Source organism: Narcine bancroftii, chromosome 11 (genome assembly GCF_036971445.1).
Source record: "Narcine bancroftii isolate sNarBan1 chromosome 11, sNarBan1.hap1, whole genome shotgun sequence".
NCBI lineage: Eukaryota > Metazoa > Chordata > Chondrichthyes > Torpediniformes > Narcinidae > Narcine > Narcine bancroftii.
Window position 1 is genome coordinate 78,989,279 of NC_091479.1, and position 18,452 is coordinate 79,007,730.

The following is an 18,452-nucleotide window of genomic DNA, read 5'->3' on the forward strand; positions in this document are numbered from 1 at the left end:
ATTGCATGTGTTTTTATGGTTCTGTGGTCCTGTGTTTTGGCTTTACCAAATCGACACCCCATTTTTAGATGTGCCTGGTGTAGTTTCCAGTTTGCCTTTCTGTTTTCAGTGAACCAGGGTTGATCTCGTGGCTGCGTGAAGAATGAGTAGGGATCTATGGGTCAGCTCAACATCGAGGGCTGAATACTGTGCTGTGTTGTTCTATGTTCTAGAATTCCTTCTATTAAACCAATGGTTCTCAACCTTTTTCTTTCCACTCACGTACCACTTTAAGTATTCCCTATGCCATAGGCTCTCTGTGATTAATAAGGGTTTGCTTAAGGAGGTATGTGAGTAGAAAGAAAAGTTTGAAAACCACTGTTTTAATTGTACCTAATTGACTCGTTATATGAACAGTTTCATAACTCCAAAGGAAATGGGACAATGACCATTTTTCTCAAGCAAAATATTTCCGTAACAATTGGGCAGTGATTCTCAATCTTCCCTTCCCACTCACATACCACTTTAAGTAATCCCTATGCCATCAGTTTTCTGTAATTAGTAAGGGATTCTGCAGAATCCTGCAGAACAATCATTATTGCTGGCTTGAAGTCTTAGAATTGTTTACACTGTCATATTTTTGGAGTATGTTCTGAGTTGTGTTTCACCATTTGTTTCTGAAGAACAGTTGAGGATGGACAATAACTTATCCCATTAATTAATCAAAAATAAATTTGAAGAGGTATAGCTGGGAATCAGCTGATGAGAAACCTGATCTTGGTATGTCAGTATAACAATGGTGCTAAAACACAGCACCTTGTGAAAGCAGTTCTTTCCCAGTTTGGTAGTCAATTGCAAAAGAGATAATATGTTGTTCATTCTTTCTCCTCCTCATTAGCCAATTGTTTAGATCCCAGTTGGTTTAAACCCTCTGAGTGGACACCTTCATTTCCTAAAGAACTTCTGGTAACCATAAACAAGCAGGAGAAGGCTAAAGGATTCTACGTTCCTGTACTGTCCATCAGATGGAAATTGGGAACTGATGGTAAGCATGCACTCCTCTCTTGTATTGTTATTGTGTATTCACTTCAGGGTTTTTGCTGGCATGGAATAAATAATTTGACACAAATAAATAGCCTTTTCTCCTTCAGAATTGCTCAGGAGTGATTTTGATCCCGAGATTAAAGTGCAGATTCGTATAGTATTTGCATTTTGAGCAGCCTTATCCAAGAAATCAGAAACCTTAAGTAAATCACGAAATTCATTAACTTGGTTTTCATTGCTTTTCTCTCACTTTCTCTGGCTTGCACCTTGTTGTTCAGCTCATTTTCTCTTGCAATCTCATACCTTCAAATAATATTTCCCTTCCATTTCCCCCCCACGCCAGGGTAAAATACAGCAGCATCATCCAGGAGGAAAAAGTGAGCAAGCTTTAAAATGAGCTGCCTATAAATAGCATGTCTATTTTATAACTTCAAATTTAGGATGAAAAGGGATTGTTTTGCCCCCAAGAGCTAAAGAAATTAAACTTGTTAATTTGGAACTTGCGTTGGTATATTTCCAGTGAGATGCTGAAAAAAGCTTCCATTCACTCTTTGGTCTCTATAAGCTAGACCAGCCATTCTCAACCTTTTTTTCGGCTATGGTCACCTCCAGGACTCTGCACACAAAGGTTTTGGGCCCCTTCCCTGTGAAGTAGTCAAGGTTTGATTTCTTCTGTACTTCTCTCTACCAACCACATGAAAAATATTTGTGAGGTGAAGGTGAAAAGGAAACAAGGCTTTTAATTAAATGTGTTGTTGCTCCCAGGGTGGCTGTAGGGCCCATGTTTAGAATGGCTGGGCTAAACCATAGAACAGAACACAAACTTCAGAACATAAAACCATGCAAGGCAGTATGGACCACTTACAACATTCGCAACCTCTTACAAAGACTAAACTTATTCTAATCTTGACCGTTTCTTCAGTGCCACCTATCCTATTTCATATTAGAGAAATGTTCTTTATTCCACAGATCTTCACCTGTATTTTCTCTGCTGTCTAAGCTAACTTATTCCTCTTCCTGAGCTCTGATAAAGGAACCTGGATCCGAAACGCTAACTGCTTCTCTTTCTGCAGACACTGAATTTTTCCAACCTATTGTGTTTTTATGCCAGCTTTATCAAACTCTCTTAACTCCCTTATATATATGAAGTAATGTTTTTATTTCTTCTTTTGAAACAGAATCCAGATTGCTGCTTCATGCCAACTTTTAAGGTTTGATAAACTTGAGTAGAAGCTCTGCAGTGGTGGCAATTGAGAGGAAAAACATTTTGAAACTTTATCCCATTGTCCACTGAGTTCAGACAAAAATTGCAGTGCTATAATTTTCTAAGCTATTGAATAACAGAATCATAAAATCTTGTAATTTAAGTTGTGATTTAACTTACTATGCCATCTATATGGATTTTTCAGCTAGCATAAGGTATTCTCAAGGAATAGAGATCTCAATGCAAAAATGGAGCACTGGAGAAGAAAAGTGCATACAATACCGGTTCAATCACAATATAACAAGCCAAGTAAATCCACAAGGAGAAAAGGTATGTGTCTTGCAAGCTGCATAGATATTGAACTCTGCTAGTTTGATTTTTCCCAATTTTAAAAAATTTTCTTTGGCTGATTGATAATCTGATGTTTGTACTTGAATATCAACAAATATAGAACTGGACCTTTTTTTTTTAAAAAAAGGGGGTCTGGCTAGTTTTGTGGTTCCAAATGGTAACAGGTAAAGTAAATTGAAAGGGGATTTTCCGCTCTGCAACTGTGTTTCGGTTGGGTGTCTACACCAGTAAAAGTATTTTTACAATTTTAAGAAGGTCAGCATTTATTGTTCAACTTTGTCATTGTAATTGTTCTCATAAAAGATGTGATGAGCTGTTTTCTAGTAATAATGAGTAATTTAAAATTCTTACCCAGCAACCTTTGTACTCAAACTCCCGACCACTGAAGGCAAGCATGCCATTTGTTTTCTTTACTGTCCTATCCAATTGTGTTGCTACATTCAGAGTGCTATCAACTTGCACACCAATCTTCACTGTACATCGATGCATCTAAGGATCCTACTGTTTTACTCTGCATTTTGCACTTGCATTGGACCTCCCAAAATGTAGCATTTCATCTTTGTCTGGATTAAACTCCATCTGCCATTTCTCCACCATTATTTCCAATTGATCTATAGCCTGTAATATCTTTGGGCAACTTTCCATGTAATCTTTAACTCAATCAATTATTGTGTCCTCTGCAAACTGACAAATCAGGCCACCTACCTTTTTCATCCAAATCATTAATACATGGTACAAATAAGAGGTTTCAGCACTAATCTTTGTAGAAAAACACTGATCACGAACCTCCAATCAGAAAAACGCCTATTGTGTGACAAACCCAATTTTGGATTGAATTACCAACTCGCTGTGGATCCTATGTGAATTAATCTTCTGGACCAGTCTTCCATGAGGACCTTGTCAAATTACTAGACTACATGCACAGCCCTACCCACATTGATCATCTTTGCCGCTTCAAAAAAAAATCTATGGGGTAGAATCTCCCCTGCACAAAGTCATGATAAGCTTTTTCAAATACAGGTAAAATCTGTCTCTAAGAATCTTCTTCAATAATTTATCTACCGCTGGTGTAAGATTCATTGCCCTATAATGTTCTGGTTTGTCCCTGGTACTCTTGAACAAAGGACAGCATTAGCTTTGCTCCAGCCTTCTAGCATGTTGCCTGTGACTAAAGAGGATGCAGACATCCATCATAGCCTCAGCAATCTCTTCCCTTGCTGGCTCAGTATTCTGGAATAGACTCCATCAGGCCCTGAGGAACATCCACCTTTTAAAAGTTTTTCAATAAACCCAGTACCACCACCACATCATTGACATCCCCTGGGGGGGGTGGGGGGTGGAGAAGAAATCAACACTCCCTCCCTAATCTCAAATCATCCATGTCCTTCTTTCGTCCCTCTTTTCTCCACTGTTCCTTCAGACCTCTTAACTTGCATAACTGCAATAGAGAATTATTTTCAATAGTAGTTTTTTGCATTTCTTCTCTTCCTCTGTGTGAAGCTCCTGACATCTTTATTGGGCAGGGAACTTTGTGTTAAATGTGTATTTAACTCCACAATGTTGTTATGGCATTAGAATTTGTTCAGTCAGTTTTCTGATTGTCAAATCACTGTTGGAAATGGCTTTAAAAATCCACTTTGTTAGTGAGAGATTGTTAGTGAGAGATTACACTGGCACTTGAATGGGTCCATTCACACCCCATTTTAGCGATTTGCCAATGTGAAAAGGCCTACTGATTCCCACTGTCCTGCAGTGGCCATACCCACACCTCCCCCTCTACATCCAAGTTTTGTGTTTGTTTTGGTTTTCATTCAGTTCCGTAATTTTCACCAATTCTCATCATTACTTGTACTCTATTCCCATTCCATCTCTATGATTTTACAATGTTCCTCTACTTCCCTCACCCCCCCCCCCCCATCCCTCGCTGCCACAGTTCTGTTATGAATTCTTGAACTATAGGAGACATTGCAACCTGAGATTAAATCAAAAGCTATATTGCAATAAATATTGCTTCCGAATGAATCTCTAGCCTCTCTCACCTATTATGAGAAATGTGATACTCGACAATGTCAGTGGAATTATGTTAGATTCACTATTCTTTAAATAAATTCATGTATCATGTTCTGATATATAAACTACCTTTTGGAAAGGAGAATCCACAAAATATGGCTCAAAATATTTTAGTATGGCAGGTTTTTGTTGTGCCAGTCCTGCAGCCCACGTAATAATTTCTACATACATTAGTCTTGCAAACTATTGGTGAGATGGTTTGAGTGTGGACTTTGTGTGCACAGTGTTCATTTAAATCTGTTAAATTTGTCAGCTTTTACTTATTTTCCTGTCTTACAAAAGAACCAAGTTTCTTATTTCAGCTCTGGGTGTGGACTCGTACTGCTGTTACTTACTGCTGTCTGCCTTGTATTGCAGTGGACCTTCTTATCAGAGAGACTTGAAGTCGATCCAGACCAGAACTACACAGTGTCGGCATGCAGTTTACCTCGAGCTAACGTAAATCAAGATAATGATTGCCCAACGGTCACTTATGCTGTGCCTGGTATGTGTACTAAATTGGCAGTAGTGCTATTGTTTTTTCGAGATTTTACAACCTCAGGCTAAATCTTGCTCTTTCCTCCTTCACCCTGGATGATTGCGGTTTCTGTCCAATTCTTCACGAGAACTGAATTTGCTGAAGTAATGGATACGATCATTAATGTACATAGTTGTTCTGTGCTTTCTTCTCATAATTCTTTAAATCCTGCAAAATTGCATTTATTCATATTTAAAAAGCATAGAAATTAAATAACAGTACATTTAATTAATCGATGATGTCAATGTTGAAAAGAGCTGTTAGTACAAAATAGGCTTTAATTCAGTCAAAAAGTAAGTTTTCAGGTTAAGATCCTAATGATAGCAAGTTTATTATCACATACAATGTACTTCTTGCAGCTGAACAGGTGCTTTGTGGAATGTCTAATTACTATATAGCATACATGAAATTAGAAAATGGATAATAAATACCAAGGAGAGCTAAGTAATACATTTGCCATAGTGCAGTAAAACAGTGCAGATGCAACATTTTATGGTGTCTGAATATTTTATGATTTGTGTAGCAAGGGGAGGTTTAAGAGACTGGTAACTATTGGAACCAGTCAGTATACTTTCCACAGAGCACAAGTATTTAACGACATGAAAAATTTCTTAGACGTCTTAGAAAATAGAGGTGAGAGAATGCCTTTTTCACAGTTGCCTCAGTGTGCTCGCTCCAGGAGTGATCTTTTGTGGGCTGCCAAGAACTAAAGGTACTCACCCTCTCCACCTGCATTCCATCAATGTGGGCAGGTGAGTGCTCCCTCCTAAAATCAACTATAAGCTCCTTGGTCTTGGTAACCGTGAAAGTAAGGTTGTTGTTCTGACACCACACAACCAGAGCCTTAATCTCTATCCTGTATTCTGACCCAGTATCCAGTTTGGCCAACAACAGTGGTGTCATAGTGAGTTTATAGATTGCTTTGGAACAGAACATGTCTAAGTAGTCGTAAGTCTACAGAGAATAAAGCATGGAGCCTTGGAAGGAGGAGATGATGTTTGCTGATTCATATGGATTGAGGTCTGCTGATTAGGAAGTCGAGGATTCATTTGGAGAGCGATGAAAGAGTCTCAGATCCCTTATTTTAGTCCTATGCTTTGTTGGTACAATGTTGACTGCCAAGCTGTAGACAATGAACAACAGTAGGTGTTCTTGTGATCCAAGTAATCTAACACAGATTATTGTCGTGGAAAGACAAAAGCTTTTAGAAAGCAGTCCACGAGTAGACAGGATATTTAAATAAAAGAATAAATCAGGAAGTCAAAGCACGATTTGACTTCAGTTTTGCTGATGCACTGCTGTATATCTTTCTAATTATTTTCTCTGTTGTGTTAATGAATGGTATTTAACAAAGTAGTTTACAGAAATGGTCCTGCAGATAAAGGCCATTCTAATGTAACAGGTTCATATTCTAGAGTATAGGAAATGTTTTTTTTCCAAAGTTAGAGGGTCCTGAATGGTCTGTCATGTGCTTTATCAAGGAAGAAGTCAAACTAACGCAACTTTTTTCCCTGTAGGTTGCAGTGATGACCTGATGAAGTATACAGAGGTTTGTAAACGAAGAGGTGAGTAAAGTTAGCTTTAGAATTGTTTGTGGTAAAATTGGGATGACCTGCATCTAAAAGATATGCTAATTTTTTTGTTGAATCAATGTACTGCCTTCCACTCTAAACTTTATTCTGAATGTAATTCCTTCCCAAAACTTTTTTTTTTTAAAGTTGAAAACTTCTGAAACCTGCAGATCACCAATTCTTGCACAAAACAATTAAGGTCAGGCTGCGACTATGTTGCTGTTCACCCACTTCCCTACATTCCCATTTCAAAATGGACAAAAACAATTATTTTGTAGTTGTCTTGGGTAAACTTATACCTCTCATTTTGTTCATTTAGATTGGTCACAGTGTTTGAGCTACCGAAAGAAAATAGACACACACACCGAGAGCAGTTCAGTTTATACAAATGTTTATTACTAATTCAAAAGCTGATTTCACACTACAATATGCAAGCCCTTCCCAACTATACTTATCAACGCTTGGACTGGTCCCAACTGCCGAAGCGAGGCAACGACTGCACACTTGTAGTAGGTTGTCAGGGCGCTGGTAGCAGCTTCTCCACCTCCCCCGACCGGGACGTTGCTCGGACTCTGGCTGTTCTTCCTTCTTGACAAGGGGTGTTCCCACCCCTCGGAGAGTCTAAACTTCAGCAGCAGGACCACAGGCTTATATACCCCAAAAACAATTAATCATGCGCCTACTCCTTCTAATATTTGTCAGTCAAAATCAAAACTGAACATTACATTCTACAATTTAGAAGATTAATTATTCTGGAACCAGGATGTTATAACTTCCTGGTTTATCTCGTAGATACAAAGACTTATTAAAACTTCTCGAGCAAGACAGGTTGTGACCAATTCGTCAATTTCAGAGTGTTGCATTTGACAACTGCTTTCCCTGGGCCTCACAGTGGAATTCCATTTCAAAGTGTATCTTCAGATAAGTCCCCATGGCTGAGTTTAATTACATCTGCTAGTTCTGAAAGTAAGGTGACCTGCGTGTGGACCCAGTGTCGTCAGTTCCACATAAGCAAAAAGCATCTGGGTACATGGTTTTAATCCTCCATTACATTCCACCCCTTGGTCACAATCTGTCATTTGCGAGGCCTAACCAGTATTTGAGTACAGAGGGAGCGAAAGAAGAGAAATCAAAACAACAATTACAAAGATAAGCAATGATGCGAGCAACCAACGGAGGATAGTGTGGCCCACTCCCCCAAATGTAGCAGTTAGCCATGAGAAAGGATTCCAACCAAGGCTCAAATTATCCTTGTTGGCCACAATACCCAGATACTGGAGCTCACGAACAGATTTTGAAACATGCTGAACAATAACATATTTATATAAGCTGCACTTGAGGCTGGTGACCGAGGACTTCCTTGGTGTAATGCATCGGACCGTGTTTCCCACGGGGAACTCCCTTGGAACGTCCTCGACATTACAAATCCAATTGCTGGCATCAAAGCAGCTGTTAAGCCAGATCACCAGGAGTGTAAAATGGAGAACCTGGAACAAAGAAGCCTGACACATGTCACTCACGATACCATAAGCGTTCAGTGTTTAAACAGACTAAATCATCCTGTCCCTCAATAGCTACCCACCGAGTGTTACCCTGGGCAGGTGTCACTATTTCCCCTTTTACAGGAGGGCCACTACCTGGTGGTGCCACCCATACCTTTTGTCCAACATTCTCTAGTTCGGGGATGGGGGGCAATGACTGTTTTTCCTCTGGAATAGGCTGTAATTCAGGAGCGTGAAGAAGTCGGTGGAAAGGTGTACCTTCTTTTAAAGGGCGATGATTCAAATTGTCGACTGCCTGCTGCAGCACATGGCACCATCCCTTCTGGGTCCCCAGTGATGTTAACAAACGAATTTTTTCCTTCAGTAAGCCGTTCATTTGTTCAACTAACCCGGCAGCCTGCGGGTAATAAGGAATATGGTGGACCCATAAAATACCGTTGTCATTTGCCCAATCACAGATTGCTTTCCCGGAGAAGTGCGAGCCATTATCAGAGTGAATCTCCTCTGGAACATCATAACGATAATTCAAATGGTTTAGTCCTTGGATAGTGCTAGCTTGGTCGGCCGTCTTGGTGGGAAAAGTAAAAACCAGGCCCGAAAAGGTGTCAACCATTACTAGGACGTAATATTTACCCATACAGTCTAGCATGGGGCCTATGTAATCAATTTGCCAGACCGCAGCTGAGTGAGCACTCCGTTTTATTTGGCCATGCGGACCAGGTGGAACGGTATGGAACTTCACAAGCCGACATTCTGGGCATGTACGTACGTTCATGCGGACATCATCCTGATGGACGGATAAAGCATGTGTACGGGACCACATAGCTGATCCCTTCTCCCCCAAATGACCACTCTGTTCATGTGCCCATTGAGCCAGGGGGACGGTATCAGCACAGCTGATAGTGGCAAGCTGATCTGCTACTGCATTATGTTGAGCCATGTTAGTCGCCATATTGGTATGGGCATCAACGTGATAAACGGTTATCTCACGATGGTGGGAAGCATCCCACAACAGCTGCCACAACTCTTTGCCCCATACTGGGCGGTCATGTATCATCCAGTTGTTCTTTTGCAAATCAGGCATCCATACCACAAGTCCATTAGCCAAAGCCCAGGAATCAGTAAACAGGCGAAGAGGGTGATCATGGGGATCTAGTGGTAAAGTGACTGCCTTCAACTCATCATACTGACTGGAGCCACCATCCCCCTCCTCCGATAACTGAGTTCCTGACCTGGGATGGTAAGCCACCTGTTCGTGTACGTGGCCCACCCCTTCAGGCCCTCTGGTCGCATGACTCTGAATATACCACTTCCATTTAACAATAGAAGACTGCTGAGCCCGCCCGATCTTTAGATTAGCATCATTAGCCAGGACCCAATTCATTATAGGAAGTGCAGGTCGCAATTGAACATCTGCATCACCTGTCATTCTTTCAGTCTCTAGCAGGGCCCAGTAACAGGCTAGGAACTGTTGTTCAAAAACAGAATAACGAGTGGCAGCCTCGGGCATGGTACGTGACCAGAATCCCAGCGGGACTCGGCGACCCTCTTGTTTCTGCCAGAGGCTCCAGGAGGCCACATCATCAATATAATGGTGAATTGAGAGGGAAGGCGATACTGGAAGGTGGGTGAAGGTATACTGGCGCCCCTTCCAGGTAAAGGCGAACTGATCCTGTGAGTCCTCAGCTATAAGAATACTGAAGAAGGCGTTAGCGAGATCAATGACAGCATACCATGTTCCTGAGTTCCCAGTAGCAATGTTTTCAATAAGGGTGACAATGTCCGGAACTGCTGAAGCAAGTGGTGGGGCATGTTTGTTCAAAAATCGATAATCAACTGTCATTCTCCAGGAGCCGTCCGGCTTCTGGACTGGCCAAACAGGGCTATTAAAGGGCGACGTTGCGGGCCTCACTACCCCTTCTTCTTGCAGAGCATCGATGGTGGCAGTAATCTCTTCCTGCCCCCCAGGGAGACGATATTGTGGAATGCACACTGGTTTCATGGGGGCTGGCACCATCACAGGATCCCACTTAGCCTGACCCACTACTAGTTTTTTTGTAATAGTTCGAATTCCAAATTCAAATCCCCCTTGGCTAATATTAAGGGCCATACCGGCCAACATATTAATACCCAGGATACACTCGTCAGTAGCAGCCACCAGGGCATGTAACCAGACAGGGGAAGGGCTATCACCCACCATGGCACAGACTTTTATTTCCTTTGCCAGGGTGACCGCTCCTCCCAACCCCTCTATTCGAAAGGCCGGTCCAGTCCAGAGGTCGGGATTACCAGGAATCACCGAGTGCTCTGCACCGGTGTCGACCAAAGCCAAGTATTGGCGATCATTACCCCCACCCCAGTGGATTGTTAACGGTATGTAGGGCTGCGGATCCCCGTGTGTGCGCCGTGTCTCGATGGGGTAGACACGGGAATCCTGCCCACACCTTCAGGCTTCAGAAGGGTTCGGGGGCTTCCAGGACCACATGCTATTGTTATCTTTAAGAGCCTGTTTAACCCATTGTTTTACCTCATCATGAATAACTGAAGCAGGAGAAGCCAGCTCGATAGAAGCAGCAGTGGGAGCAGAAAGCACAGCTGGGCCAGGAGGACTCAGCAGCTGGGGATGATGTTCCCCTGCTTTTTGCCTAAATCGATCTCCAATGGCAGCCAGCTCTTTTACAGAGAAATCACGGATCATTGACTCCTTCCGACCCCTGTTCCCACTTTGGCTCACAGGGTCCTCCACCCAGTCTAGGGGAGGAGGTGGAGGCCATCCAACAGAGGGAGTAGGCCATAGAGCATAATCAGGGGTTTGGGTATTTTCCCCTGGGTCCACATGGGAAACCGGGGTATCTATCCCTTCCATCTCTACCCTTACATCATCCCCCCTTCTGTCTGTTTGGGAAATCTGCTGCCTTATAGGGCGGGCGTGAACAGCAGATGGAGAGGGTAGTATGTTAGACACATGCTGAGGAGTATCTGCATTATTACCATTGTCATTCCAGATATTCCCATCCCAATCCTCAATTACATCAGGATCGTCACCATTCCTTATCATGGCATGATTACGATATGGATTGGGTTCTACTTCATGCCTTTCCTTATCTGCACAGAGCTGCTGCCGGAGTTTAATATTACGGCAAATCATTTGGACATGCTTATCTTCCCATTCTTTGGCTCTGTCCTGACTGGTGCGAACAATCTCGCTCATCATGGAACAGCATTGTCGCAGGACTTCTAGCTCCTCCTCTAATTGCTTTCTTTTGCACTGAGATTCTACTTCTCTTTGAATTAATTCTGCTTCACGCTGAACGGAGTGGCGTAATGCTGTGGCCAGCAGCCAAAAACCATTCGTTAGCGTTCCCTTTTTATCAGGAAATTTACTTTCTCGAAGGAGAGTGGCAACCCGCTCTCCCAGAGGTGCACTTGATGAGTCTAACTTCTCATCCCAACTAATGGGTGGTCCCAACAAAGACAGGGTATTGGCCAACATGCCAAACCCATCGTCTTTGGAAGTCCATCCAGGAATCAAGAACTGCTCAGGGCTCACCTGTTTCTTTCGGCGAAACATCTTGAGACCAACCCTGCTCGCAGCGCCAATTGTCTTGGGTAAACTTATACCTCTCATTTTGTTCATTTAGATTGGTCACAGTGTTTGAGCTACCGAAAGAAAATAGACACACACACCGAGAGCAGTTCAGTTTATACAAATGTTTATTACTAATTCAAAAGCTGATTTCACACTACAATATGCAAGCCCTTCCCAACTATACTTATCAACGCTTGGACTGGTCCCAACTGCCGAAGCGAGGCAACGACTGCACACTTGTAGTAGGTTGTCAGGGCGCTGGTAGCAGCTTCTCCACCTCCCCCGACCGGGACGTTGCTCGGACTCTGGCTGTTCTTCCTTCTTGACAAGGGGTGTTCCCACCCCTCGGAGAGTCTAAACTTCAGCAGCAGGACCACAGGCTTATATACCCCAAAAACAATTAATCATGCGCCTACTCCTTCTAATATTTGTCAGTCAAAATCAAAACTGAACATTACATTCTACAATTTAGAAGATTAATTATTCTGGAACCAGGATGTTATAACTTCCTGGTTTATCTCGTAGATACAAAGACTTATTAAAACTTCTCGAGCAAGACAGGTTGTGACCAATTCGTCAATTTCAGAGTGTTGCATTTGACAACTGCTTTCCCTGGGCCTCACAGTGGAATTCCATTTCAAAGTGTATCTTCAGATAAGTCCCCATGGCTGAGTTTAATTACATCTGCTAGTTCTGAAAGTAAGGTGACCTGCGTGTGGACCCAGTGTCGTCAGTTCCACATAAGCAAAAAGCATCTGGGTACATGGTTTTAATCCTCCATTACAGTAGTATTAGCATGTTTTGCAGTGGATGGGGTGGAGGGAAGAAGATAAATATAGAATTGATCTGATTTGTGATGGGACCACATATAATCAAGCGACACCAGACTATTTTGCGCCCTAGGCCAGGCTCAGCAGGGTATGCTGACCAGGCTGAGCAAGAAAGAAGAGATTGGGATAGGTGGTTTTCTGCAAGTAAGTGGAAGGTCATAGAACAATACAGCACAGTACAGACCTTTTGGCCCTCGATGTTGTGCTCTCCATAGATCCCTTCTTTAAAAAAAGTATTAAATCCTCCCAACCCCATAACCCACTATTTTCCTTTCATCCACGTGTCTGTCTAAGAGTCTCTTTAATGCCCCCAATCATTCAGCTTCCATCACCATCCCTGGCCAGGCATTCCAGGCACCCACAACCCTCCCTTAACTTTGTGCACGTGTCCTCTGGCATTTGCTGATCCTGCCCTCGGGAATAGGTGCTAGCTGATGACCTTATCTATGTCTCTCATAATTTATAGACTTCTATGAAGTCATCCTTCTATGATCCAAAAGTCCCAGTTCTACTCACATTTGCCTCACATTTTCCAATCCAGGCAATATCCTGGTAAATCTCCTCTGCATCTTCTCCATATCGTTCCTTTAATGAGGTGACCAGAACTGAACTCAATACTCCCAAGTGTGGTCTTATCAAAGATTTGGAGAGTTGTAACCTGTCCTCTCTGCTCCTGAACTCAATCCCTCTATCAATGAACCCCAGCATCCCATACATCTTCTATCAACCTGTGCACCAACCTTGAGGATGTATGGATTTGTACCCCAAGGTCCCTCTATTCATCCACACTCTTAAATAACCAACCATTAACCCTGTACTCAGCCTTCTGGTTTGTCCTTCCAAAATGTATACCTCTCACTTATCTGGATTGAAATCCATCTGCCAATTTTATGCCCAAGTCTGCATCATGTCTATGTCATCTTGTAACCTTCGACAACCTTCAGCTCCATCCACGACTCCTCCAACCTTCATGTCATCTGCAAACTTACTGACTCATCCATCTCTTCATCCAGGTCATTTATAAAAATCAATAAAGAGCAGGGGTCCCAGAACAGAACCCTGCGACACTCCACTAGTCGCTGACCTCAAGGCAGAATACTTTCCTTCCACTACTACTCTGCTTTCTTCATACAAAGCAATTTTTCATCCATACAGCTAATTTTCCATTGATATTGTGACTCATGACATTCTGGATGAGTCTCTCATGGGGGACCTTGTCAAATGCCTTGCTAAAATCCATTTAGACCACATCTACTGCCCTACCCTCATCAATTTCTTTTGTTACCATCTCAAAAAAAAAAATTCCATTAGACTCATGAGGCACTACTCTCCCTTCACAAAGCCAAGCTGACTATCCTTGAGTAGATTGTACTTCAAATGCTCATAGATCCTATCCTTAAGAATCCTCTCTATTAGTTTACACACCACTGATGTAAGACTCACTGGTCTATAATTCCCAGAATCCTCTGTTACCTTTTTTAAAGAAGGGGACTTCATTTGCCATTCTCCAATCCTTTAGCACCTCTCCTGTGGCCAAATAGGATTCAAAGATCATAGCTATGCTCCAGTTATCTCTTCTCTCACTTCCCACAGCAGCTTGGGGTATGATCGCGTCCGTCTTGGGGACTTATAAATCTTGATGTTTTTAAGAAGATCCAGGAATTCTGGTTCCTTAATCTCCACATTCTCCAGCACACAGCCTGTTCAATTTCGACTTCACCATGGTCAATGCCCTTTTCCCTTGTGAATACTGACACAAAGTATTTATTTAGGACCTCCCCAATGTCCTCCACCCCCAGGCACATGTTGCCTCCCTTATCTATTAGTGGTCCTGCCTTTATTCTTGTCATCCTTCTGTTCTTCACACACCCATAGAACATCTTGGGGGCTCTCCTTAATTCTACATGCCAAGGCCTTCTCATTCCCCCTTAGACCACTCCTAAGTCCTTTCTTAAGCTCCTTCCTGGCTACCATGTACTTCTCATGAGCGCTTCCTGTTTCCTCTTTCCTATATCTAATGTATGCTTCCTTCTTCCTCTTGACTTATTGCCTGATCTGTTTCGTTAGCCCTTCTTCCCATCTTTTCCTTGTCCCAGTAGGACAAATCTATCTTGAACCTTGCTAAAGTGGTCCCTAAACTTCCTCCACATTACTTCAGTGCTTTCACCCTTAAATATCTGTTTCCAATTTATTCTTTCTAGTTCATGCTTCATTCCTTCATAATTAGCCCTTCCCCAGTTAAGCACTTTCCCAGTTTGACTTTTCCATAGCTATGTTGAAGCTAAGGGAGTTGTGGTCACTCTCACCTAAATGCTCCCCCACTGAGAGGTCCATCACGTGACCAAGTTCATTACCCAGAACCAGATCCAATATGGCCTCTCTTCTAGTCGGCTGATCCACATACTGTCAGGAATCCATCTTGTACACACCTGACAAATTCAGCCCCATCTATGCCTCTTGCAGTCAGTAGATGCCAGTCAATATTAGGGAAGTTGAAATCACCCATAACTACAACCAAGTATTTCCCATACCATTCCAAATTCTGCCTGCTTATCTGTTCCTTGGTGTCCTGAGTGCGACTTGGGGGCCAGCACAGTAATAGCTCCTTTCCTATTTCTGACTTCAACCCACACCGAGTCAATGGACACTCCCTCTGCAGCGTCGTCCCTTTCTCTAGTCTTGATACTATCCCTGACCAGTAATGCTACTCCCCATTCCCCTCCCCAACCTTTTCTACCTTCAATCCTATTCTTTGTAAGACACCCAAACCCAGATACCTGCATCAGCCAATCTTGACCTTCCTCCAGTCAAGTTTCAGTAATGGCCACAACATCATAGTTCCATATACTGATCCATGCTCTAAGTTCATCCCCTTTATTCCTAATTCTCCTAGCATTGAAATAGACACATTTCAAACCCTCTGTCTGGCTACCTTTATATTTTTTGGCCTGCCTGTCCTTCCTCACCAACCCAGCACATAGTACCATGCTTTGTCCTTTTACCATAATCTCTGCCCTCACATTCTGATTCCCACTCCTCCCTGCTAAACTAGTTTAAACCCTTCCCAACAGTTCTAGCAAATCTGCCCACCAGGTTATTTGTTCTCCTCCAGGTCAGACCTTCCCTAGAAGTGATCCCAGTGATCCACAAATCTTAGGTGAAATTTTGAAAGTACAGAGTTTGTATGTTCCTGTAAGGATTAAAGTCAAAGTTACCAGGCATAAGGAATCTTGGTTTTTGAGGGATATTGGCGATCTGGTTAAGAAAAATAGATATATACCAGATATAGGAAACAAATTAGGTATTTGAGGAATATAAAAAATGCAGAAAAAATTAGGGAAATTGGGAGGGCTAAAAGAAGCCACAATTTCCTTTGGCAGACAAGGTGAAGGAAAATCATAAGGAGCTTTTACATGTATATTAAGAGCAAAAGGATAATGAGGGACAAAATTGGTCCTCTTTAAGATCAGAATAGTCAACTACTCGGGAAACTAGCACAGAGTCTAGGGAAATGAGGCAAAAGAGCAAAAAGGACATAGAACCTACACAGATTAAAGAGGAAGTGCTTTAAGAGAGCTTGCTCTCTTAAAGTGAATAAAGGTGGACAAATCCCCAAGACTTGTCAAGGTATTCCCTTGGACCCTGAGAGAGGCTAGTGCAGAAATTACAGGGGCCCTGGCAGATGTTCTTTAAATGTCCTTAGACATAGGTGAGGTGCTAGAGGATTGGAGGGTAGCCTGTATTGTTCCGTTATTTCAAAAAGTTACAAAAATAACCCAGAAAATAATTGGCTGATGCGCTTGACATCAGTATATGGTAAATTATTACAAGGTATTCTAAGAGATCAATTATATGAGTATTTGGATGGTTAACAACTTATTAGGGATAGTCAACATGGCTTTGTGTGTGGTAGATCATGTTTAACAAATCTTGTAGAGTTTTTCAAGGTGATTACCAGAAAAGTTGATGATGGAAAGACTGTGGATGTTGTCTACATGGACTTTGACAAGGTCCTGCATGGGAGGTTAGTCAGGAAGGTTCAGATTCTTAGTGAGGTAGTTAGCAAACTAGATTTGACATTGGTTTTATGGGAGAAGCAAGAGAGTGGTAGTGGATAATTGGTTCTCTGAATGGAGGCCTTTGATGAGTGGTGTGCCTCAAGTATCAGTGCTGGTTCCATTCCTGTTTATCATCTATATCAACAATCGACATGAAATGTGGTCCTACTGGATTAGCGCATTTTCAGATGACACAAAGATTGAGGTGTTGTGGACAGTGAGGAAGGCTTGCAGAGGGATCTGGAAAAATGGGTTACAAAATGGCAGATGGAATTTAATGCAGACAAATGTAAGGTCTTGTATTTTGGAAGGACAAACCAAGACAGGACATCCACAGTAAATGGTTAGGCACTGAGGAGTATGGTAGAACAGAGGGATCTGGAATTATAGATACATTATTCCCTGAAAGTAGCATCACAGGTAGGTAGGGCCATAAAGAGAACTTTTGTCACATTGGCCTTCATAAATCAAACCATTGAGTACAGGAGTTGGGATGTTATGGTAAACTTGTACAAGACATTGGTGAGGCCAAATTTGGAGTATTGTGTCCAGTTTTGGTCGCCTAACTACAGGAAAGGTATCAATAAAGTGAAAAGTGCAGAGATGCTTTAGTAGGATGTTACTGGAATTTGAGTTACAGGGAAAGGTTGAATGGGTTAGGCCTTTATTCCTTGAAGCCTAGAAAAGTAAGCAAGATTTCATAGAGGTAGGCAAAATTATGATGAGAATAGATAGAGTAAATGCAAATAAATTTTTTCCCACTGATGTTAAGTGAGATACAACCCAGAGGACATAAGTTGAGAATGAAAGGGGGGAAATTTAGGGAGAATATAAAAGGGAATTTCTTCACACAAATAGTGGAGGGAGTATGGAACAAGCTGCAGCTAAAGTGGTGAATATGGGCTCAATTTTAACATTTAAGAAATAATTGAACAGGTACATGGATGGAGGAGTATGGAGGGATATGGAATGGGTGCAGATTAGCGGGTCTAGTCAGAATAATAGTTCGGCACAGACTAGAAGGGCTAAAGGGCCTGTTTTATGTGTAATGTTTTGCGGTTCTATGGAACATAATTGATTTTGCACTGATCACAGCAAATAACAGTGAATACTGTACATTTGAAGGAAATCTTATGCATTTGTTATGATTATTTATCATGTGTTTTATTGCTAAATTGTGGAAGTGAACAACAGGAAGAAATCCCAACAAAGAACTGCAAAAGTGCAACTGGGGTAAGAAGAAAATCCATGAAGTATATTGGATTTTAATAATTTCCTATCTCTCTCCATTTGCAGGCAGTCTATGGGATCCTGATGTTACTTACATTCAAAGTGAAATGAAGATGACCATCTTCTTCCAGACTGGAAATTATTCAGATAAATACCATGTCCTGTTGCAGAGCCATGATTCAAATAAGGTCTGCAATTATGCTGATCAAATTTTTGATGAGGTAAAATCATTTTTGTTTAATTAATAGATTTTGTTATATAGAAAGTTAGGCTGCCGAATTTCTGAAATATGGGCAGCAATAGAAAGGAGAAGATCTGTTTGGAACATCTTGGTTATCTGAAAATGAAAAAGGCAGGCTAGATTCAAATGTATTCATAACATTAGCATCACATTGAAAGAAAAAAGATCATTTCACTTCCCTTGGATTCTTGTTACTGTTTGGGTTCCACAATTTCTGTTTTTTAAATGTAATTTCTCAACATTTATTTGATAATGATTGTCATAGT

General features: G+C 41.8%; 2 protein-coding genes across 5 annotated transcripts in view; one reads left to right on the forward strand and one right to left on the reverse strand.

The window, feature by feature from the left end:
* The window catches only part of LOC138745964 (interleukin-17 receptor A-like), a 54,813-nt gene that overhangs the window by 19,488 nt on the left and 16,873 nt on the right, over positions 1-18,452 (forward strand). For all 4 annotated transcript variants that reach the window (XM_069903593.1, XM_069903591.1, XM_069903589.1 and 1 more), the window contains 5 exons: positions 878-1,024; positions 2,433-2,557; positions 5,006-5,132; positions 6,683-6,730; positions 18,012-18,166. In XM_069903593.1, coding sequence (XP_069759694.1) covers positions 878-1,024; positions 2,433-2,557; positions 5,006-5,132; positions 6,683-6,730; positions 18,012-18,166 — 602 coding nt within the window. The remainder of the gene's footprint in view (positions 1-877; positions 1,025-2,432; positions 2,558-5,005; positions 5,133-6,682; positions 6,731-18,011; positions 18,167-18,452) is intronic.
* Positions 7,209-10,448, reverse strand: LOC138745965 (uncharacterized). The gene is made up of 2 exons (XM_069903594.1): positions 8,497-10,448; positions 7,209-8,223 (listed from the first exon to the last, which is right to left on the reverse strand). The coding sequence occupies exons 1-2, from the start codon at positions 10,436-10,438 to the stop codon at positions 8,189-8,191; spliced, it is 1,977 nt and encodes a 658-aa protein (XP_069759695.1). The 5' UTR covers positions 10,439-10,448; the 3' UTR covers positions 7,209-8,188.